The following is a 25,531-nucleotide window of genomic DNA, read 5'->3' as shown; positions in this document are numbered from 1 at the left end:
TTTCAGTGACTCCAGTCCTTTCTAGATGGCTGATTCCAGAAGGTAGTGCTGAACGAGTCTTGTTCATCTCCATGGTCTTTGGTATGTGAATGCTGCAGGGTTCCATTTTGTCTTCTGTGCTTTATAATATCTATATGAAAATGCTGGAAGAAATCATTTTCCACCATCAAATCCCAGAGAGGCTGTGGAACCTTTGAACCAGTGTCTGGAGATAGCATTGGGGTGGATGAAGGTGGAACAGCTGAATCTTAATCCAGACAAGATGGTGAGGGTGAACAAGCAAGAACTTGATTCAGACACAATGCTGGTATTGTGGGTTGGGAAGTTGGCAATTGTGGATGGTGTTATGATGCCTGGCCTGGATGCACTGCACTCCTCTTGAAGAACTATGTGTGTAGCTTGCGGGTGCTCCTGAACCTGTCACTATCTTGGTACAGCTGCTGTGGAATTAACCATAGTGGTTGACCCTGACTAGAGTTACCCAGGTCCTAGTTATCGCCAAACTGCCCAAGGAAACTCTTCCAAATGGATTACACTTGGTTCTTTCAGTGCTTTCCTTAATGTGAGTTTGGTTATGTGATTCTCAGCTGCTTTTGAATTCAGTTGGACTTAAAAAAACCAAGATGCTGCTTCGTGATAATTTATATTACTTGGTGTGTCGATGATATTCATGTGTACAGCTATCACTTTGTGAGGGCATAACACCGAAATGTGGCCTATAACCCTGTTAAGTAAATAAAGGTCCAGAGGATTGCAAAACTCAGCTTTAAACTGCTGCTTAGCAACGTGCTTACAGGTTGGCCTGGTCAAGTCAACAGAAGCACTCAATTCTCCATCTGTAAAATGGGAACAACATTAAGCTCCCTCTCAAGGGTTGACAGACATGATGGCAATTGCAAAGCATTTTGGAGTACGGAAAACTGTGATTGGTTAAATAATAATAGCAATAACTGGACTAGAGGAATTATACAGCAATGGAGTGGCATGTCAACAAACCACAATGTCTAACTACTTGAGAGACCTCTGGCTTATCCTCTACCTTTCTTACCAGGGATCAGAGAATCCAATTTTGTGATTGTTGGAATGTCAACTTCATTATAGATCCTGGCTGTTCAAGGGAGACAAATGGTTCCAGTGGCCTCTGGATTAGTGTCTTTAGAATAGTGCACCCCCAGTTGGGCGGAGCTGCAGCAATAGCATCCCAGCAGACATATCACTGATGGGAGGGAGAGGGTTGAGGTGACAGCAAGATTGGGGCTGTGCAAAGGCACTTGCAGGAGTGCTGGATTGACTCCACTCACACAGCCCTGACCTCACGATCACCTCACCGCTCCTGCTCCCAGTAAACAGCAGAGCCACCACTGCCAGGAGGCTACTGCTGGCGGTTCTGCCCCACCAGGCAGGCTGCTCCTGTTGCAGAACTCTGAAAGCCAACCACAGGATATGAAAACCATCTTTAAAATATATGACACCTAGCTTTAGTGGTCTTACACAATCTCCCAAGACTATTTGCATACCTAGGGCAATTTTCCATACCGGGAATAATCAATGGTCTCTCGACCGTTCACCTAGTGAGAATTAAAGTTCCATATCTTTGCGAACAATCTTTGGTAGGTTGGGCTGGCTTTGATGAGACCGCTGCAGGATAAATGGTTAGTGGGCCACAGCTATTGTGCTTAAACGAATGCTCTTAAAATCAATTCCATTCTTCTTTCAAGGCACCGCTTCTTGGTTTCTGTGCTCCCTTTAATACAAGTTGTTATTGCCCAATCTCCGCAAGCTATGGAAGGTTGGTTATAAAATAAGCACAGGCAATGCTTTCCTTAATAAATTTGTTCTGAACACCCACTTGTGGGTTATTTATTTAATTTGACGTATTGTGATGCTTTTGCCAAAGCCTTCGCCCACCATCTGAATATACGAGTATAGTAATAATTAAAGGTTTTGGTTTGTTTTTTATTTAAAAAACAACAACCCACTTTGGTTTCTCAAAGCGTTGACATCTACATGACTTCAGTTTCACTCATGTGTCAAATGTAGTTCAAAGACAGTCTGCACATTTACTTTGTTTGCTTCACCTAGGAATGGTCATTATCACAGTCTACAAAACATTAACTTTTTTTTCATGGCAGAAAAAGAACACATCTGGAAGAAGCCAAGATCCCATGTACCTACACAAGCAAATCCACCACATAACCGTTTCTCCTTCCCCCTCCCTGCCAGAAATCCAACTGTCAGAATTTACATCCTTACCTGCTGGGTAGCGTTCTATAACTGGCCAGTTGTCCACCTGTAATGTGGCATTACCACCACTTCTTGTGAAACGTACTACGTGATATTTCCCATCATTAATGATTGCGTTGACCTCTTCAATTGCGATATCATCTGTTCCAACATTAAATTTAACTCCAATTTTTCCTTGGTGCTGTAAAGAAAAGCAAACGACAGAAACAACATGGTTAATCAGAAGCCCATTTAAAAAACCAAAACACTTTTAGGTGCAGTATTATGCAGATAAAACATCCTGAAGATATCTTGTAACTTCTTCAGGACATGTGGCGGTAAGAATCCTCTGGACCAGGACTGAACAATTTGTGATTGGGAATGGAGAAAACTTGTTTCTATACAAACAAGGAATTCTATGTTTCCAGTCATAACCCTTTGCTCATTCAACTTTATTGACTTAGAAACTATGAACCAAGGATAACCACCATATGGTTGTTTACATGAACAGAGACCCTGTGCACAAGTCAACATCTCTTGACCTGGCCTGAAGGTTATTTATTTCTTTTCATTCATTTCAACCACTGATTCACCCCCTTGACAACACAGGGCAAACAGAGATGGAAGTGAGTTTCTTGGTTCTTATGCCTAGGATAAACTTTGTAAGGAGACTGTGCAGTTTTATAAAACAGGAAGATACTGAAAAGCAAAACATAGTCTAAGGTGCTTCTTGGGGTATTGGGGCTCAGAAGGTCAGAACTGCACTCCAAAACTTGAAGCTAGTTGAAATTCATTGGGAAACTTAAATCGCTCTGCTAAGGATACTGAAAGCCAGATCTTAGTGGTTTGGCAGCAAAGTCACACAGGACCAGATCAAATAGTGCCTGTCCCTGCATCAACCCATAAACATGATAGGATGAAACATGTGTATTGCCCCTCTTCCCCTCCTGCCTGATTCTCTTGCCCAGCCTTCAGTGTCTTTGGGTGTTCAGTAGCATTCAAACAGGGCTTCCTTATGAAAAATCCGGTGCAAGTGGGATCATTGCACATGAGCAATATTCCAGAAAAATATCCAGGGACTGACCATGAAATCAAGTCCTATTCAATAGTTACGCCCTAGCGAGAATACTGGAGATGGCCTGGGTGTGCCAGAAGGCATAGAAAGAAGGGATGACGCTCTCTCACTCTGTGGCAGCTTTCCTCATCATGGTTCCTTCTGTATGCTTTGGACTACAACTTCCATCATCCTTGACCCTTGATTCCGCTGGCTGGGGTTGATGGGACTTGTAGTCAGAAACATCTGGCAGACACCAGGGTGAGAAAGTCGCTTGATATAGCACTCATGAGATACTTGCAATATGACCAATGGATCTTAAGCGAGCAGAGGAACTAAGAGTCAGCCATGAAAGGACAAAATTCTTTCATCTCTAATTAAAGCAACAACAACAACACAGAACTGTAGTGGTATCAGTGGAAATAGCTGATTTATCTACGAACAACATTGCCCCTTCTCCGAGACAAGTATCCACTCCAAATGCTATTATCCATTTTAATTATTATTGAAAAAGCATCCGTAATGTGGCATTTATAGCTTAATGAAGTATCTTGCCATGTTCATTTAAAAATACTGACTAAAGCAATTATTGATTTCTGGTTCCACAGAAGACAGGCGAAATGCTTCATTTCTGAATAATGACTCATATAAAACTAAAATGAGAAAGAAGCAACGTCGCAGAGCGTGTGTTAGGGAAAAAAGAAAGGAAGAAAAGGAAGAGGTTACTGCTGGAGCCTGACTAAATAAATGATACTGCTGCATCCTAATTCTAGAAATGTGTTGTGGCTGCCATTGAAATGTCCTCGGGTTCAGGAACAGATAGAAAAATTCTTCATTTTAGCAAAAAATAATAATTCCTTATTCGACAACCTCTTGATCTTTTCTCTCTCTCACTGAAAAATCTTTTTTCATCTCTAATGTAAGATCACATAGCTCTAATACCCACATAGCTACATAGATCTGCTTCCGCACAGCCTACAATGTGGAACAGTCTCTCTGGAACAGTCTTCCCCCAGAAATAAGGCGAATACATTTTTCTGACACATGCTGAAAATATTTCAGTTCACCATGACTTTTGCTGGCTATTGATGTATGCCACTGTACAACTTTGTTTTGTTTGTTAACTTATTGAACACACCAAGGCTTACTTCTGAGTAGACAGGCATAGGATCACCCTATTCGAGTTACTTCTTGTTCATATTCAATCCCCAAACCAAACTGCTTGAGAACATGCATTTTTTCCGACATTTCTTAAAAGTTAACTGACAAATTGTGCAATTCACATGTTTTAATCACCCACTTACTCTGCTATTCATATTCAACAGAAAATGTACAAAATGCTAAATTGCTCTTGTGATGTAGCAATCACCCCTTTCACAAAATTATTAAACATACAAGAACTTTTCTAAAGGCACATGACTCTAAAACACATGTACTTTACTCAAAGTTTTCCCTTCTGAAATCAAATGCTTTGACATAAAAAAAACCCCTCCAAAACAAAAACCTGGCTGATTTTTTATGATGGTCGATAATCACAGTATTCACACACACAGCAATGCTTTCCCTACTTGCCTTCATTTGAGTCCTATGTACAATTTTACAAATAGAGGGAAAAGAAGCAAAACACCTTTTACATAAAATTGAGCAGGTGCATGCAAATGATTTTAACCAGACACGTGTCAGAGCTCTTATGTGGAAAGAGGAAGAGGAAGAGGAGAAGGAGGAGGAGGAGGAAGAGGAGGAGGCCAACAGAACAGAAAAACTGAAAATCAATCCAAGGGTGCAAAAAATAATCAATGTTTCTCTTTGTTTTACATGTAATTCCTCAGTTCTTTGGAGAACTTCATAATGACCCATATGGTGAGTGAATATGGACTGAAGAGGGGTCCCTTGACCTAGACAACTGTCTGCAAAGGTGGAGAGAAGATTCATATCTTCTTTCTAATAATAAGCACACAAGGAGATTTTACAAGTTGTAATCCTACAACAACCGGAGGAAACCACATTGGCTCTCCTTGCACGAAGGCACCCATTCTTTCTGTATCCTGCCTGCATGAGTAGACATGCTCAGCCTTCTGAGCTCAAAATTGGTGGCTAATCAGTAGGCTTTCTTGCTGTGTTTTGGAAGGACACACACACATTTCTCCAGTCAAGAACCATAATGAAGAGACAGAAAGCCTGCAAGCTCAATAACAGAGCATCTGCCTTGCATGCAAAAAGTCGCAGGTTCAATCCCTGATATTCAGGAGTTGCCAGTGGGGTAGCCTTCTTCACCTGCCTTCTGAGTGAGGAGCATCTCTGCTGGTTCCTGTGATTGGTGAGCTCGGCATGGTCCAGACAAAGCAACAGGAGCATCAGATTGTGGACTGCTGCGTTCACACCGTGCTGAGCTTCCCACACCTCTCCTATTCATCAACCTGCAGCAAGTCTTGGGATTTGGGAAGACAGGTGAGCAATGCCACCTTACCTGAGCTGACCCACCATCCACTACTGCTGGCATCTTCAGCACCCTGGAAAGCTACTTCCAGTCAATGTAGACCACACTGAACTAGATTAACCAATGGTCTGGCTCAATAGAAGCCTGCTTCCTGTACATTGAGCTGGTCTAAAAGCACAGAACTTTACAAATGATGTCCCTATTTTCATTGGAGAAATGTTGGAGGGTATGAAAATGGCAAGTTCTGGGCCAGGAGAAAAAGTCATTGAAACTAGTACAAATTAGAAGAACAGAATGCAACATAACATTCTGAAACTGTGCAAAAAGCAGTGGGCTCCAGAGATCTAGCACTTTGGGTTTGTCATTTTTCCATTTGATTTTTAGTCATTGGATTAGATCCCCAAAAAGGTGCCCATCATGGAAGACCCTTTCATGAGCAAGGGGATACCCTGGGCTTCATCTCATTGGGCCTCCTGCCTCCTAAATTGTCTCATTTTTGCACATTCATTTTATGCTCTGCGATTTGTGCTTCTGCTGGCTTTTGAGCACCTTTATGAAGCAAATGTTTTAGATGGCTTTAATTTCTACCAAATTGGTTACACCTTGATGCGCATTTTGTAAGCCACTTTGTGGCTTTAAAAGTGGGATATAACCCCGTTAAATAATAAATGAATGCATGCTAGGAAATTTCCTCCTCTCGATAAATTTTCATGGTGTATTAAAAAGGAAAGACTAATTAATTCTAATCTTAACGGTGGGTGGAACAGGGTAAAACAGATTGATCAAACATGCACTAAAAATGCCGTTTCTGCTTCTTAACCCTGACAAGCCTCAAAAGAATAATAAAGTACAGTCATAAAATATGGTGCTTAAACTGCCGCTAACTGTTACCTTTCTCCCCAAAGTTATCTGATTTCTCTGCCAAATTAAGTACAATGTAGAAGGCATTTTCCCGTGAAGCATAAAAAAACAACAACCAAGTTAGATTGAGGTGTCACTATCAGCTGCTGTTTACAGAACAGGGCATACATATTCCAGAATTAATCAGAGGAGGGTTAGAGCTGAACCCCAGATTTGCAAAATCTCAAAAATCAGACAAATAATAATAATTATTATTTATTATTTATACCTTCAAGCAAGGAGACTCCACAACTTCCCGAGGGAGACTGTTCCACAGCTGAACAGCTCTCAGCCAATGTAACCCAACTTCTTTAAAAAACCCACAAGTTTTGACCCTGATTCCAATAGGAGGTGGATTGCAAGCAACTTCAGTTATTACCTAAAAGAGTAAATACACAGTCTTGCCCTCATAGGCAGGGCTACCAAAAGTCCATTACAGATCCACCTAGTGCCTTCTACATTCTTTCAAGTTTTGCTCTTCATCCTACAGGTTCTGTCCTTTCTCACCCTCTCCCATTCCCCCCAACCCCTGTTCCATTAATGAATCAATATTTTTTAAAATTTAAAGTTGAAATGAGCCTGAAAGAAAAAAAGGAAAAAAAATAAGAATCCTCATGCTCTTTCCTCTGACTTCTGAGAGAATATAGTTACTAATATCTAATCTTTTCATTAAATTTATCCCTGTGCTGAAGACTCATTTGTTACTTAAGCTCCATTTGGGGGGTCAGAAAATTGGCCTGAAGAGCAATTTAAGTCATGCACAAGCTTTCTGTCATCATTATGACCTAGGTAGGATGCGAGTAATCTGTTGGGAAAGTGCATCCATTTTCCTGCAATGTTCTTTTTTTTAATAGCTGAGACTAAGATTAATTCTTTTTAAAAGAAACCTCCTGAAATTATTTTGGGGAGGCTTCCCCAGGCCATTCCCCACCCTGCCAAATATTATTCTAATATTTTATGGTGCTTTCTCTCTCTCTCTCTCTCTCTCTCTCTCTCTCTCTCTCTCTCTCTCTCTCTCTCTCACACACACACACACACACACACACACACACACGAAAAGGGGTTCCCTACTCCTGCTTTTTCCTCTCTCTCCCTCTTCCTCCCAGTACGTGCCAGTAACCCACTTGCATGGCGAGGCCCGGGGTCCTACCATTTCCCTTAGATAATAAACATATGGACACAAATATTTTGAGTTAATGGGGATAAATAAGGCCACAACTTTATTGGTTACAGATGTGAGCGGTTCGGCTTAGGCATTGGGTGAAACCAGACTATATCTTGAGTCCTGCATGCCCGCAGGAAGTCTCTGAAGGGTTAACCACGATAGGGGGAGCCCATTGATATACATCAATTAAGAGCACCCCAGGGTCCCCGATGGGGTTGTGGAATGGCCCTAGCCCAAGCCCAGGCTTTGGACAGGATCCACACACCCTGGATCCCTTTAACAGAAGACCCTTAATGAGGAGGGGCAGGCAGAGGCAACAACCTCCTTTTCCATGAACCAGGCTTACCCGATGCCTAACCTTACAAAGTTGTGACGATTTGCTACCAGGTAGGCAAAGACCAAATGGCTGGTGCCAAATTGCCAAGTGGAAAAATTCCTTTGTTGTTGTTGTTTAGTTGTTTAGTCGTGTCCGACTCTTCGTGACCCCATGGACCAGAGCACGCCAGGCACCTCTGTCCTCCACTACCTCCCGCAGTTTGGTCAAACTCATGCTGGTAACCTCGAAAACACTATCCAACCATCTCGTCCTCTGTCGCCCCCTTCTCCTTGTGCCCTCCATCTTTCCCAGCATCAGTGTCTTCTCCAGGGAGTCTTCTCTTCTCATGAGGTGGCCAAAGTACTGGAGCCTCAGCTTCACGATCTGTCCTTCCAGTGAGCACTCAGGGCTGATTTCCTTAAGAATGGATGTGTTTGATCTTCTTGCAGTCCATGGGACTCTCAAGAGTCTTCTCCAGCACCATAATTCAAAAGCATCAATTCTTCGGCGATCAGCCTTCTTTATGGTCCAGCTCTCACTTCCATACATCACTACTGGGAAAACCATGGCTTTAACTATACGGACCTTTGTTGGCAAGGCGACGTCTCTACTGCTCAAGATGCTATCTAGGCCTGTCATTGCCCTTCTCCCAAGAAGCAGGCGTCTTTTAATTTCATGGCTGCTGTCACCATCTGCAGTGATCATGGAGCCCAAGAAAGTAAAATCTCTCACTGCCTCCATTTCTTCCCCTTCTATTTGCCAGGAGGTGGGAAAAATTCCTACCTGGCCCCAACCATAAGGTGACCAGCCTTAGTCCAAAGCAAGGCCAAAGTCAAACAATGCATAAAAAGAGGGTGGTTGGGGTGGGTGATCTGACAAGGAGGCTGCCCCCCAGCTGCACTGAAATGTAAACGGCAGCGGCCACGCCACCTGGCTAACCTGATTGGTCAGCCAGGGAGTGTGACACGGCTGGGAGTTCCGATGATGTGGGTGGCATCCCTCTGTCCACTGCTGGGTCACAGGGAGATTCTGAAAGCCCTCCTGCAACTCTGCCCCGCCGGGGAAGGGGAGCGGTCCTGCTGGGAAGATAGCATAGTGGATCCACTCGCTCAGTGATCTCCTTCTGCTAATATCATTATTATGGCTTCTGGTGCCTAAGAACTGTGACAAGCTCTAAAACTATGACCCAACATTTGTATTGCAAATCGAGTTGTAATCGGAGTGTTCGGTTTTGCGCCTAAACACCCTGTGGTCCACCTTTAAAAAAAATTAAAAGCAACCGCAACCACAAGATGGTATAAGCAGCTTCATCAGAACAAACCCATTCCCTGCGGAACTAGCTTTTTAAACAAAAAAACAAAACCATTCTCCGAAACAATAAAAATTGCACCGTCAGTCAGACATGAATGAGCATGTGCAAATTTGCCAGGAAAGTGCTTTTTCTCAAGGAAGAGCTCATATAAACCAACCTCATAATGCCTACAACCTTTGTCCACTTTCACAGAAAGCAATAATACTGAAACTCCCAATGGGGTGTGTGTGGAGAATCAAGTTAAAAATCTTTCAACCCTGCTTGTTTGCATTCTGGAAATGTGGTTCCTGGAGATGCAACAGATGCAAACGAAGATTAAGTAATTTTAGCTGTGCTGTCTCTAGGCTTCAGAGGGCCTTCCTGAACAGACCCACCTTGTTCTTGCTACTTGGTGGAACTAGAGATGCTGGAGGCAGCGGCGTAGCGTGGGTGGTCAGCACCCGGGGCAAGGCAAGTAATTTGCGCCCCTTAACCCCTAACCTGCCGCCGCTGCCAGCTTTTTCTTGCTGCTGCCTGGGCTGGGGTATTTACGGTAAGGTAGCCACGGTGGTGGCGGCGGGTACATGTCAGGTGATCTGAGGCGAGTTGCCGCTGCCGCTGCCGCCCAAACGACGCCACTTGCCTGGAGGGGGAGGAGGGCAGGGAGGCGAGGAAAATGCAACATGGCCCAGCCACTGCAGCAGCAGTGGCGGCGGCGGGGCTGTGAGGAGGGGCTGCCTGGCGCGCCCTCCACGGCCCTGACGCGCGGGGACCGCGGTGAGCGCTAAGAGCCGCTGCCAGCTCATCGGTTCCGCGAGACATGGGGCTCTGCTACAGCCTGCGCCCGAGGCTCTTTGGCGACTCCGGAGGCGGCGAGCGCCCCCCCCCGATGTTGCGGCCGGCACCCCCTGCACCCCCCACGCTACGCCACTGGCTGGAGGGATCCATTTAATGTGATGCACACCTCCCAAACTGATTTCCACGAAAGGAATCTGGTTTTCCCTTGGTTTTCACATTTCTCTGATTTTTTGATTTTTTATTTTTACAATGCAGCTCTCAAAAACAGGATTGAAATGTGTTTTAAAATGTGCATTTTTTTGGAGAAAAAAATACATTCAGTGCGCAATCTGAACACCTTTAAACCAGGTTTTCCAATGCCCTGCCAGGCACTTGATAGCAGGGCAGATGCAGGGCAGATGCACCCCTCTGTTCTTCTCTCAGGTCTGTGTATAGGCCAAGGGGACAGGGAAGCCATTTCCAATGCTCCCCCCTGACATGCCCACTACCTCTAAGACATGCTCCCCTTTCTAATAACATTGAAGTTTCTGCAGTGGTGCAGAGAGGAATCAGATATTGGATCTCCTTTTCAGTGGTTGGAGCTCTCTCTTTCCCTGACCTCAGAGAGAGAGGGATCCAACATATCCTATGACCCCGGCGATGCCCTTCAAGGGGCCATAGGATTACAACCGCAGAAAGGTATGCTTTATTGCTCCTGATACATAGTTTCCTAATGATGTCATCACACTGCAGTTTGTGTAACGGCTGGCAGGTGGCGCTGCAAAGTACAGTGTAGTGCAAAACAGGGCTCTCAGACCTGATGGGCCATCACAGAAGTCTGAGGGTGAGGAGGAAGGAACTGGAGACAAAGGCAGGCTGAGGGTAGCTCAGGCCAGCAAGGGAGCCGGGAAGCAGTCCAGGCCCGTGAGCTGAGGTTTGGCAAGGACTAAGGGGAGGGGTGGTGGTTTGGGCAAGTTATTGGGGGTGGGTGGGGTTGCTTTGGCAAGGAGTATGGGGAAGGTTGGGTGGGGTTCGTGAGGGAGGTGGGTGGGGTTCGTGAGCAAAGTGAGTGGGGGTTCAGCCCCTATGGTAAAATGCATTTAGAAATGTGTATTTTGAGATTAAAATACAGTGGTACTTTGGTTTCAAACAGCTTAGTTCACAAACAACTTGGAACCCGAATGCTGCAAAACTGAAAGTAGGTGTTCCGGTTTTTGAACCTTTTTTTGGAAGCCGAAAGTGCTCCATTTTGAGTCCTCCTGTTATGCTGCTAATTTGCGTTCCCCCCCATTGTAATTCAATCCTTTGGTTTCTGTGTTTCCTGTTGCACTGCTAATTTGCACCCCTCCATTGTAATTCAAGCCTTCCGTTTCCAATTCCAGTGTCCAGAGCTTATATTTGGTGCTTTTGTTTTTGCTATTTTTTGTTTTGTTTTTTAGGCTTTTCAGTTAATTTGTTTTTGTGACTGTGTGGAACCCAGTTCAACTACTGATTGACTGATTGTGTGACCGCAGTACATTGTTTATTGCTTTCATTTAATGGATCAATGGTCTTTTTAGATAGTAAAATTCATGTTAAATTGCTGTTTTAGGGGTTGTTTTTAAAAGTCTGGAACGGATTAATCCATTTTGCATTACTTACTATGGGAAAGGGTGCCTTGGTTTTGGAACGCTTTGGTTTTGGAACAGACTTCCAGAACGGATTAAGTTTGAGAACCAAGGTACCACTGTACTCAAAAATACCTATTTAAATGCAGGGCTTTTAAAGAGAGATTCTTGACAAATCAATTTTCTCTTTGCTGCTAGCTGCTGTCCTGAACAGTTAATAGATTTGTAGAGTTGAAAGGGACCCCGATGAACATCTGGTCCAATTTGAATATGTGGCTGTCCCACACAGAGATTGAACCTGCAACCTTAGTGTTATTGGCACCACGCTCTACGCAACTGAGCTATCCAGGCTTGGAGGGGTCAGGTGAACAAGCAGTAATAGCAAGGAGGAGGAGGAGCAGCAGAATGCGGGCATCCCAAAGGTCGGCAAAGTGGCACCTGCCTTCAGTAGGTGCCCCCAAATGGCAACCCCTGACACCAACCCTGAATTTACACCTCTGGATACAACATACGGATGTGCACCTCATACAGATGCAATCTTCAGATTAATGGACAGAAGAGGAGTCCTTCTAGACCTGACCAAAGACCGGCTAGTTCAGCAGCCTTCCTCTGGGAAGCAACTGCTCAAGCAGTTACAAAGCAGTAGGAAATTAACATGGATTTTGGTGCAGTTTAAGTGAAGAGTGGTCTCTTTAATTCAGGATATGCCACACAGTAAAAGCACAATGAAATGAGGAGCATTAAAACCACGCAGGCATATTTAGAAGGCTTTGGACGTGGAGACATAAATATTGGAGACAAGATAAATACTGTCTCCGTTGTTAAAAGTATTAAAGCCGGTATATATTTTACAAACATTGCCATGTGTGATTACATTTCCTGTAATGGGATCTCTGCCCCTGGAAAACAGATGAAATGTATGAAATTTCCCTCCAGTTATCTTTTATGATTCTGAATTACCATAGCTGGCAACTGCGAGCTGTAACAACCCTCGCTGTAACACCCCTTTCGCTCTCATTTCGTGAAGGAACTGTTTGGAAGGTTCAGGTGCAGAATCTATCTATCATCTATCTATCTATCTATCTATCTATCTATCTATCTATCTATCTATCATCTATCTATCTATCTATCTATCTATCTATCTATCTATCTTCTATCTATACACACACACAAACACACACACACACACACACATTTTAATTAATTTTTTAACATATCATTTCCAACAGTCATTTAACATAACTTCTTATCTTAGACAATGTTTTAGACTTCCATCAACAACCTCTGAAGATTTTCCGCAGAATCTTACCTCATGAAAGCATCGAGAGAAAAAGAGAGAGAGAGAGAGAGAGAGAGAGCGCTGCATGTGTCTGTTACCTAAATATTACTCTCATAGTCAGCAAGTCATGAAATCTGAGACGAAATGGGCAGAATGATGGGAGTCTTCAGGGCTTCAGGTTGCGACAGTTCCACCAACCTGAAGTCTAAACATGGGGGCAATACGAGAAGCAAGACCCAGAAACAGTCCTGGATCCAAACGCCAAGGGTTCCAGAGACCAGCTAGAGTCCCAGGAGTAGACAACCTAAGGCCCGGGGGCCAGATGCGGCCCAATCGCCTTCTCAATCTGGCCCGCGGACGGTCCGGGAATCAGCATGTTTTTACATGAGTAGAATGTGTCCTTTTATTTAAAATGCATCTCTGGGTTATTTGTGGGGCATAGGAATTCGTTCAGTCCCCCCACCCCACAAAAAAATATAGCCCACCACATGGTCTGAGGGACGGTGAACCGGCCCACAGCTGAGAAAGATTGCTGACCCCTGAGCTCGACAAACACAGCTACATACCAGGGGGCTAGTGGAAAGCTGTCAGTCTGGACCTCCATTGCCGAGAACTGAAGGCTTTTAAACCAAAGCATTCAGAGGCAATCCTGTAGGCCATCAGGGTTGCCTCAGTCTTTGGTCTACTCATGAAGGATGGCTTACTCATGAGAATCTCTGTTTTAACGGGTTTTGTTTTAGTTCACATCTTAATTGTGGATGTTTGTTTTAATGATTGCTTATTTTAATGCTGCTTTAATGCTGCTTGCAAATTGCTTAGACAGAAGCCACCATGGCAATTCAGAGGGATTTGCATATTTACTGCCATCGTCCCCTCACCCTTCCTTCCCAAAGGAGTCCAGAGGAGGAAACAACAGGCAACAAAACAATGCGGCCTAATGGCTAGAGTGTTGGATTGGTCTGAGTCCCCGCTCAGCCAAGAAGCTCACTGGGTGGCCTTGGGCCAGTCACAATCTCTTAGCCTAATCTACCTCACAGGGTTGTTGTGAGGATGAAACGGGGAGCAGGAGACCCATGTACAGCGCCTTGAGATCCTTGGAAGATGAAGGTGGCATATAAATGCAATAAAATAAATGAATAAAACAAATGATGTATGGAAGTGAGAGCTGGACCATAAAGAAGGCTGATCGCCAAAGAATTGATGCTTTTGAATTATGGTGCCGGAGGAGACTCTTGAGAGTCCCATGGACTGCAAGAAGATCAAACCTCTCCATTCTTAAGGAAATCGGCCCTGAGTGCTCACTGGAAGGACAGATCCTGAAGCTGAGGCTCCAATACTTTGGCCACCTCATGAGAAGAGAAGACTCCCTGGAAAAGACCCTGATGTTGGGAAAGATGGAGGGCACAAGGAGAAGGGGACGACAGAGGACAAGATGGTTGGACAGTGTTCTCGAAGCTACGAAGCTACGAAGCTACGAACATGAGTTTCACCAAACTGCGGGAGGCAGTGAAAGACAGGAGTGCCTGGCGTGCTCTGGTCCATGGGGGCATGAAGAGTCGGACACAACTAAACGACTAAACAACAAAGAGCTTTTTTTAAAAAAAATAATCTTTAAAACAAAATCCAGTATGGATGCAGACTGGGAAAGCTCTCAACTTAAAGAACTTAATAAAAACTAACCACATTAATTGGGTCATTTTAAATGTTCAGTTTCCACGCGGCGCATTGCATTCTTCTGAACCTCAAGACCCTGAAAATGTAATTAGAAGGTGGTTTTGCTCCCCTCCATTCTGGTACATAAACATTCGTCCTGACAAAATCACAGACACGCTGTGGCAAACCTGTTTACAGGACAGATCCATAAACACCTGGATACCATCACACATCAGTGCTTGTCTTCTGGTTTCTGCATTGCAGATCAATACAAGGGATCCTCCCTTCTCTTTGTGAACATCTCATTATTATTTATTTCTTGTATTTATAGCAGCCAAAGGTAGAACATTAAAAAGTTGAGCGCTTAGGGTAACCCTCAGGTTATACAACTTTACATTAGCCACCTCGTGTTAAATCAATACTGCAATATAAAATAATAATAGTCAACAGTGGGAAATTTTCTACCTTCCAGCTAGGCATCATTGTTATTCCCATTGAAAGCTGCCTTGAATACATTATAGAAAGACAGAGTATAAATTTGGATGATACATTAAAAGGAGTATGTGTAAGCCACGCTGGGAACCTGTTGCAGGGTGCAGTATATATGCATCAAATAAATAACAGGAGTTCCTCTCTTGGATGGTGCAGGAAAATATATATATTATATAATACATTTACTGCCAATACTATGCTTCTTGTAACTTCTGTAGCCAACAGAACCGATCCAAGTTGATCCTGAAAGGGTGCATAAACACCCACCGCATCTAGTTGACGGGATCAATGGCTCAAACTCAGTGTCTGCTTTGGATGTAGAAGGTTCCAGATGTGATTACCACCAGAAGGTTTTTTTTATCTTAATGTATAGTCGGAATCTCCTTTCTTGTAACGTGGACCTTGTTAGGATTTTTATCCATCCGTGCTGCTCCAGTAGTAGCACTATGTTTTGTTTTTATCATGTGAGTGTCTGAGAGAGCGTGAGACAGGAAGTCTCAGTACTGTTGGATGTTGGAAGTTTAGTTTCACTTCTGCAAGTGTTGCTGTTCTGTACTGGTGCTCAAAGAGCACAGAGATGCTGAAGGATTCTCTGTATATAGACTGTAAAATAAAGTAGTTTAGAGCTACTGATTGACTCTTTCTTCTGCTATGATATGCCAGAAGACAAGTGTGTTCCTCTCAGAAGGGAGGGGTCGCTTATAACCGGTCTCACTGGACTGAAGGAAATGTATAGCCAGGGAGGACCACTGGAGAGACACCCCAGAGTCTTGGGAAGTTGGCAGCCTTCCCGGCGTGTTTCCAACAAACCTATTGGTTTGGGTTCTACCCTCTGGAGCAGCGGAAAAAAAGCTTGCTCCATCCTCCATGTGACAGCCCTTGAAATATTTGAAGGAGACTCCTCTTATATACATACCCCACTCCTTCCATCTTTCCTCTTCTTGGTCTCCCTTCCTCTGGACATGTTCCAGCTTGTCAATATATTGCTGAAATGCTGGTGCCCAGAACTGGGTTCCAGGTGGAGGCAGACCAAGATTCAATTCCTGGCAACTCCATGTAGGGCTGGGATTGCTCCCTAGAGAACCACTACCAATCGGTGTAGACCAGGCATAGGCAAACTCGGCCCTCCAGATGTTTTGGGACTACAACTCCCATGATCCCTAGCTAACAGGACCAGTGGTCAGGGATGGTGGGAATTGTAGTCTCAAAACATCTGGAGGGCTGAGTTTGCCTGTGCCTGGTGTAGACGATACAGAGGTAGAGGAACCAATATGGCAGCTTTCTGTGTTTCTAACAACACTTTAAATGTGCACATTATACCATTCCCCTGCTGTTCCCAAGCAGGACTGCCTTTCTTAGAGACAAACTCAAAGCACACTCAACAGGAGCAGCTTTATTTTAATATAGTAGACTGGAAGCTCTGCTTGCTCCTCCACCTCCAGGCCCACACTGGTTTCCTCCTCTCCTTTACAGGAAGTCCCCCTTTTAAATATTTCCCCTTGATGCAGGAACAAACAATATAAAGTAGACAGTTCCTGCTTTCATTAATCCTCCCTTCCCACGGTGTCATCACCTGGCTGCATGGCAGGGCCAGACTTGGTAGCTAATCAAAGGGCAAAACGAGATAGATCTGATCTTTGTGGCAAAAATGTTGAGCCTTTGTGGGTGGTGTTGTTGAGCACCTTTACAATGAGGCCCAGTTGGTGGGCTGCATTCAGATTCATGGGTCAAACGTTTTTACAGGCCTGAGCTAAAGGAATCCTTTTGATACATCACATTTGCAGTCAGAAGCGATAACCTGCCTACTGAGGAGCCCAGACTTAAACTTTGTAAATGGGATTAAATGGACTTAAATGTAAGCCCTTGAATTTAACAGGTTTGTGGCTTGGTCTTAATACCCTAATTATCATCTCCTGCTTCTGCAGATACTTACAGAGATCCTTATTCCACTCGATTCGAGGTTTTAGATCTTAGAAACCTGAAAGATGGGCATCTCTCCCTCAATTAGGCTGCCTGAGTGAAATCTAATCCCAGATGCTTCAGCCAGATCCTTGGGGTTCATTTTAGTCCAGTTCTGTGCCACTGTGTCCTGCTCAGCATCTTTTGTGAGACAGCCAATTTTATTTATTCTAAGATTCCAGAAGGAAAATAATCAGGGGCAGAAGTCCAGAAATTAATATGGCCAAGACAATGCAAGACAACTTCAGCAGAATCATCTCAGGTTCAAATGAGCATCAAGGATACCTCCTCTGGCCAAATCCCTTACCTAGCTTGGATTGCACTTTGCTTTCAGCAAACCAGTTGAGCAAAGGCCCCACCAAGGGCCTAGGTCATGATAACAAGGAAGTTTTCATTTATTAAAGACAACTGCAACAGCTTTTATAATATAGGGAGGTAGCTAATCCAGGGATGGGAACCTGTGGCTCTGCAGACATTCTTAGACTCCAACTCTCATCAGCGCTAGACATCGAGGTCAACAGAACAACAACAACATGAGAGCGACACACTTCCCATCCCTGATCTAATTCTGAGCCCTATTCTTCAGTCTTTAGCCCTGACACCACTCAGGCTCTTCAGGCTCATGCTTTTCATCTACTATCCCTTTGTTCGGAAGGCCAGTTCATGATAATATATCCATGCAGGAAGAGCGAGACTACCCCTTTAGTCAATAATTATTGCTACGTCAAGGTAATGGCTCAACTTTACTGGCAGACAAATTTATGGGTGGGCTTCCCTTCATTGCTTTCTCCTCTTCCCATTCTTTCCAGGAATATTCTGGCTGTCTTCAAATGCAGATAGTGCTTGCCTCTCTTCTCCCTGCTAAAGAGCTGGTGTTTTGTGGGTAGTTTAAATCTGCTTTCTAAGTTCCAGCCTTGGCTTCACAGCTGAACCCTCCAGGTATGACTCACCAGGCTGCTTATAGTCAGAGAGTTTCCAGGGTCCCTGTTCCTAATACAGTGGTACATCGGGTTAAGAACTTAATTTGATCTGGAGGTCCGTTCTTAACCTGAAACTGTTCTTTCAGCGATTTCTGTACTCATCCTGAAGCAAAGTTCTTAACCCAAGGTACTATTTCTGGGTTAGTGGAGTCTGTAACCTGAAGCATCTGCAACTCGAGGTACCACTACTCCAGAGCCTAGGTCCCAGTTAGCAGGGGAGGGAGGGACCAGCCCAGTGACTCCCTGAAGCTCCCTTGCCTCAGACAGCAAGATCAGAAGGCTTCTTTAGCACCTAGCAGACTCCAAGATGTGACTGGGTGGGTTTTGGGGGACTTACATAATCTGGTTTCAGGTTTTGGAATCTGGAGAGGGTTCTCCTTTTCACCTGCTAGCTAAACCCTTACGAATTTAGTCACCCTGATGCCTTGGCGTTTGACTCCAGGGCACATTTTCCCCAAAACCTTCCAAAAATATTCCATCCCTTCTTCAGCTGCCAGCTTTGTTTCTAACAATCTCAAGCAGGGTTGTTCCAAGGGAGACTTTGGGATTTTGCTTGCTTTCACATCCCGCCCTCCCTTAGCATCTCACAGAAGCAAAACAAGCTGTTTGACAATTTCACTGTGCAGTAAGCGGAGATATGTGGAACAATCTCATCACCATAACAATAGCAGATTCAGGCTCCCTTTGATCACACAATACAGCAGAGGATGTCAATGGGGCGGGTGGGGGGGAGGAAATATACAACTCCAAATAAACACATAAAGTGCCTCAAGTGATCAAACAACAATAGTTGTCTGGACTGCAAGGCCCACCCAGAAGCAAGGAGCTGGGGAGAAAAGGCAGCCGCTACCACTTTCTTCTCATAGGATCATAGAATTGTAGAGTTGGAAGGGACCCCAACCCCCCTAGTGCAACCCCACTGCAATGCAGGAACCACAACTAAAGCATCCACAACAAACAACCACCCAACCTCTGCTTAAAAACCTCCAAGGAAGGAGAGTCCACCACTTTCCAAGGGAGTCCATTCCACTGTTGAACAGTTCTTACCATCAAAGTTTTTCTTTTTTTCTGGCCTTGGTCCAGTATACCTAAAGGAACATCTCCACCCCCATCGTTTTGCCCGGACACTGAGGTCCAGCGCTGAGGGCCTTCTGCCACTTCCCTCGCTGCGAGAAGCCAAGTTACAGGGAACCAGGCAGAGGGCCTTCTCGGTAGTGGCACCCACCCTGTGGAACGCCCTCCCACCAGATGTCCAAGAGAACAACAACTACCAGACTTTTAGAAGACATCTGAAGGCAGCCGTGTTTAGGGAAGCTTTTAATGTTTAATAGGTTATTGTATTTTAGTGTTCTGTTGGAAGCCGCCCAGAGTTATTATTATAATGTTTAGTTGGAATCTCTATTCTTGTATCTTGAAGTCATTGGTTTGGGTCCTGCTCTCTGGAGAAAACAAGCTTGTTCCATCTTCCATGTGACAGCCCTTTGGATATTGGAAGACGGCTACCACATCTCTTCTCAGTCTCCTCTTCTCTATGTTAAACATACCCCACTCTCTCAACAGTTTCTCATAAGGCTCAGTTTCCAGACCCTTGATCCTCTTGGTCCTCTACATATGTTAAAGCTTGTCAGTATCCTTCTCATGCATTTCCTGCTACATCCACAACACTTTAATGCAGTGCTTTTTTCTGGGGGGACACAGGGGTATGCATACCGCTAAACATTTTGTAAATCTAAGTTTGGCCTCATTGAGGGGCAGTATTTCAATATGAGTAGGAAAATGAGAGTACAGTGGTATCTTGAGTTACAAACACCTCAGGTTACAAACACTTCAGGTTACAAACTCCGCTAACCTGGAAGAGTTACCTCGAGTTGAGAACTTTGCCCCAGGATGAGAACGGAAATCGTGTGTCAGAGACGCAGCGGCAGCAAGATGCCACATTAGCAAAAGCATACCTCTAGTTAAGAACAGTTTCAGGTTAAGAACAGACCTCCAGAATGAATTAAGTTCGTAACTAGAGGTACCACGGTACCCCTAAACATTTTCTTCAGAAAAAAACCACTGCTTTAATGTCATTGGGTTGTGTTATCAAGCACCAAGTATTGTTATGCGTTTGAAGTATTTGGCTTCAAACAAATAAGTGAAACAAACAGCAAACCAAGCTAGCATTGCCAAAAAGGAACTGGTAGACTAAAGTGTGAGGCCTTGAAAAGAAAGGTCTATTTTTAGGTCCTTTGCCCTGATGTAGCAGGGGCCCTTATAGCAGAACATTGGTACAGAACCTGTGGCCCTCCAGATGTTGTTGCCCTACAACTGCCATTGGCCATGCTGACTGGGGCTGATGAGAGCAAGGAGTTAATAACATCTGGAGCGCCACAGGTCCCCATGCCTGCCTTAGAGGGACCATACGACAACCTTGTTGGGCCTATTTGTCATCGAGATGCTAAACCTTTGCCTGGGTTCTACCACTTCAAAGGACAGGTATGGGCTTTGTGGTGAAATTCTCTTCCATACAAACACACACACAAACCAGAGGGGCAAATCCCCTGACACAAAACATATGGCAAGTCAGGAGCAGGGCTCTGGGCTAGCCCTTCACTCTAATATGCTGATTTTCTATGGGCAGAGTTTGTTTGTTTCATCCTAGAGAATAAAGACACAGGAGGCCACCACTTTGTCAAAACTAAGCAGGTCTTGGTCTGGTCAATGCCTGGATGAGTGATCCATCACCTGGGACCCTCATGCACAGCCCTGTTCTCTGATGAGAGAAAGGTAGGATATAAATCTAGAAAACTAAATTCTCTCTCTCTCTCTCTCTCTCTCTCTCTCTCTCTCTCTCTCACACACACACACACACACACACACGTATATTTCATCTTGTGAGGCCCCAACCCACCTCCCACAGTGGTACAGTCCAGACCTTGTTTTCCCCCTTCATGTCAGAAGCAGTCCCTTACTCACATAATGAAATATGCCAAGTTTGGGCTTGTCTCTGTTGCTCTTGGACTGCGCCACTGCTATCAGGGAGAGAAAGGAAGCTATTCCCTATTAAACACCTCCCTTACTTATTGTTCTGCTTGTAATCCAGCCGTTGCTGAAGCTGAGTGTCACACAGATAATGAGCTTGTTCTGCTAGGCAGGAGTGTGAAAAATTGAGGGCAAGAGTCCACAATGCATATCACACTAATATGACAGGAAAAAGCAACTCTACCAACTGCATGATTTCCCATTCTTCCAACTGACAGGGCTTTTCTCCCCCAAGAACCCAAACAGAAATCATGCTGTGTTTTGTGTGTGTGTGTGTGTGTGTGTGTGTGTGTGTGTGTGTTTGTGTTTTAACAATCAAATCCTACAACACAATATAGTTTTCCCACTTTACAGCAGAAGTGAGAAGAAGAAGAAAAACTCCACTTCCATTCTTAAAATAGAAAAAAAAAATCACATTAAAAGCCTTGTGGTTGTTGGGAAGAATTGTTAGCGGAGGAGAAGGATGGTAGTTCCATTCTAAAAGCTTGTCTTCTAAATTGTGTGGGAGATTCAGGATGGGAGATACTGTAGTTTTGAACCTGTATCTTTGTGTTAAAATGTTAAGACATCACAGTTAGTGCAATTCTATGCAAGGGGCATGATATGTGGGTCTCCTTCTCTGAATTCCCCCTCCTGCTGAAGTCAGGTGACTTCACCTTCTCATTGGTGACGCCCCATATGTGAAACTCCATCCTCCTAGCGACTATTCCTTGTCACTCCTTGATGCCATGCAGAAATATTCTCATTCTCCAGGGATTTGTATGATTATTTTAGAGCCCCACAGTTTGTTTTTTAAAAAAAGAAAACATTTGGGTGCCTTGAGATGCTCAATAAATCCAGTGCTGTCGGCAGCTACCAGAAAACGAATGCGATGTCTACAAATGAAAGTCCTACTGCATTGTCAACCATTACGGTTCTGATCGTGTCCTGAAAAATACCCATGGGACTTGGCCAAGCTTTCTTTTACAGTACAGCAATCATCAGTCTAGTGATACGAACACTTCGATTGTGGGACCATCTGTTGTATATGTGCAAGTGGGTTTGATGGTGGTGGTGGAATTTGGATGACTAACAGTTGAAAGCCCCTCCCCAACAATAGTCATAAAGTGGACTCGCTGAAATGCATGTACTTAAATGGTTTAAGTCCACTGATTTAACTAGGTCTACTCTGAGTACAACTTAATTGGGTTTTACTCCCGTTTAAAATGTATTAGGGGTGACCATTGTTATTCCTCAAAGGCATCTAAAACAGCTCAAACGTCTGGTACTTGATTTTGTCCTTCGATAGGCTTTGATTTTGTCCTTTGGTTATCACGACGTGATAATATCCAAAATGTTGCCTGTGAGTTATAAGGAACTTTGTTTTTGTTTTGCTAAAGCAGAACCACATATGATTTAACAACAACCACCTTAAATAAAGCTGTGAACTTAATAAAATAAAATCTCCTGCTGCTGTGCTTTAAGAACAAGAAAAAACACCCAGAGCTCTTCTGTTCCCTGTAGGCAGCATTTTGGACAGACTCACAGTGATGCACAGAAACTGCAGAGCAACAGAATGCCATAAAATGGCCCCGATTCATCTGGGGTGTGAGGTACTGAAATCACACTTCGACTCAGAAACAGGAAAGATCCCCAGATGACCCCAATTCACCTTGTTATTTGGCCCCCAACCAACCTGATGTATACTCCTAGACCATTTTCCACAGGGAGTCAGTCACAGTTCCCTGTATGATGTGCATGCCTTTGTGTGTCCCTTGACATATTTTGATAGTCGCATGAAAATGTCACCTGTGTTGGACCTCAAGATACTAGCGTGAAGGCTAAACAGAAAACCCGTGTCAATATTAAACCAGCACTGGAGTACAAAACATTCTCCAACATTAAATCTTCCTTCCTTTTTCTGATTTAGCGCACCAAGCAGCAGCTTTTTGAAAACATCCCTAGCCCAGATTAATTTGGTCTTATTTTCCCCTCTTCCAGTGAGAAGTTAGCTTCTCCGAGAACATTTGGCCTGTAATTAGATTCAGCGATAGTGATTAACTTTCATTAGTTCTACTTGCCACAGCAGCTGCTTTTTGTGTGTGGTGACACAGCCTGTCAGAATTAAAGAAGAACTGTCCCTGTTTCCTCACATCTGTCAAAATGAGAACCTACGGAAGAGAATGGAAGAAGAGGCGGCCAGTTGCACAGGCAGCAAGTGTGAAACAGAACTTGAGAGAGATCCACCAGAGATTTAAGTTTCATCATACCTTGCTGTAAATCAGGTAAAGGCTGTGTGAACAAGGAATCATCAACACCCATGCCAAGGTCACCAAATTACCGTATTTTTTGCTCTATAAGACTCACTCTTTCCCTCCTAAAAAGTAAGGGGAAATGTGTGTGCATCTTATGGAGCGAATGCAGGCTGCGCAGCTATCACAGAAGCCAGAACGGCAAGAGGGATTGCTGCTTTCACTGCGCAGCGATCCCTCTTGCTGTTCTGGCTTCTGAGATTCAGAATATTTTTCTTGTTTTCCTCCTCCAAAAACTAGGTGCGTCTTGTGGTCTGGTGTGTCATATAGAGCGAAAAATACGGTATATGCCATGAAATCACAAGAACTCTGACCTTCATATATTGTGAATAGAAATTCTCTGCTAAAGAAAGGAAAAAAGGAATCAAAGACTATGTTATCCCCATGACCGCCTGTGTTTCTGTGTGTGGACCACATCAGTGAGGCCAAGAGGAGCCTTGTCATTTGGGCTGTCTGGGACCTCCATGCACACTGCCCCAGGGAGATCATTTCAGTGCTGCAAACACAGCAGTTTGACTTCACCCCTGGAGGCACACTCAAAACAGATGGATGACAGCAATGTCCACCCCAAGTCATTCCTGGGGGTCGCTACTCTTTTTTCTCACTGCCCCCACTTGACTTCTATTGTACTCACTCAAAAACAGTTAAGTCTGCCCTTGTGGAGACACACTTGAGCTATCATTCCTAAATTTGGCGGTTTTCGTCAGCGACCATGCCTGCAAATTGCATCTAGTTCTGGAAGACAATCAAAATGTTACAGACTCTTCCTTTGTGTGCTTTTTTTTAAAAAAATCACTTTAAAGGTGCTCTGCATGAAAACCTCTGAATGTATCTGCCTACCATTTGGCAAGCATAACTCACTCTGGAGGGGCTGCTGTGCTGATAATTGTCTTTCACGGTGGTCAAAAGCGAGGGAGGGAGGAAGAAAAGAGAGAGATGAGAGAGAGAGAGAGAGAGAGAGAGAGAGAGAGAGAGAGAGCGCTGTTTTTAGATTCCCTAATACAGAGCTTTCAGCTTTGTTTTTAAAAAATTGAAATGCTATAGAGCAGCTCCAAAACAAGAGTGCTTACCAATGCTGTAGGTACAAGTTGCATTGCATGGGTTGAGCACACTCCTAGAATCTATGCTGTCTAGACTTCTGTTGGTCCACTGTAGTCCATGCATTGGTAACATCAAGGCTTCATTACTGCAACAAACTTTACATGGGCTGCCTTTGTACTATATTTGGTTTGTACTGCCTTTGTACTGTATTTGGTTCAGCAGCTACAACTAGTGGAGGATATAGCAGCCAGCTTGCTCAGAGGTGCAAGCAACTGGCAACCTGTCACTCCTCTGCTTTGAGAGGTGCAGTAGTTACTAGTTTACTACTAGGCAATGTTAAAAGTTCAAGGTTCTTGTGCTATTTCACAAAGTCCTACACAATTTGGGCTCAAACTACCTTTTTTTTTTTAAGGTACCCCTGCCCGTACGGGCCAGTCTTGACAGACTCTAGGGTTGTGCACCCATCTCACTTAAGAGGCCAGGGGCCAGCGCTGTCTGGAGACACTTCCGGGTCACGTGGCCAGCGTGACAAAGCTGCATCTGGCGAGCCAGCGCAGCACACGGAACGCCGTTTACCTTCCCGCTGGTAAGCGGTCCCTATTTATCTACTTGCACCCGGGGGTGCTTTTGAACTGCTAGGTTGGCAGGCGCTGGGACTGAGCAACGGGAGCGCACCCCGCCGAGGGGATTCGAACCGCCGACCTTTCGATCGGCAAGCCCTAGGCACTGAGGTTTTTACCCACAGCGCCACCCACGTCCCATCAAACTAACTTAAGGACTGCCAAATTCCTTGTGCTGCACCGAGGTCACTGAGATCTTCTGGTGATTCCCTCATGCCCCTGAGGTTTGGCCAGCTTTCCCCACAGATCAAGGCTTTAATGCAGCAGGCCTGTGGAATTCCTTGCCAACAGAAGGCTGGCAGGAGTCATCTCTGCTTTCTTTTAGAAACAGACCTTTTAGACAGACCTTTGGAACCTGATTTATTTATTTATTTTTACATTACCAACCCATTTATTAACATGTTAACTGTGTTTTTACTAGT

General features: G+C 44.3%; 1 protein-coding gene across 31 annotated transcripts in view; it reads right to left on the bottom strand.

Moving 5' to 3' along the window:
• The window catches only part of NRXN1 (neurexin 1), a 985,083-nt gene that overhangs the window by 157,829 nt on the left and 801,723 nt on the right, over window positions 1–25,531 (bottom strand). For all 31 annotated transcript variants that reach the window (XM_077925450.1, XM_077925448.1, XM_077925461.1 and 28 more), the window contains one exon: window positions 2,254–2,425. In XM_077925450.1, coding sequence (XP_077781576.1) covers window positions 2,254–2,425 — 172 coding nt within the window. The remainder of the gene's footprint in view (window positions 1–2,253; window positions 2,426–25,531) is intronic.

This window comes from Podarcis muralis, chromosome 3 (assembly GCF_964188315.1).
Source record: "Podarcis muralis chromosome 3, rPodMur119.hap1.1, whole genome shotgun sequence".
NCBI classification, from domain to species: Eukaryota; Metazoa; Chordata; class Lepidosauria; order Squamata; family Lacertidae; genus Podarcis; species Podarcis muralis.
The sequence above is the reverse complement of the archived record's forward strand: the minus strand, read 5'-3'. Positions and strand labels throughout refer to the sequence as shown.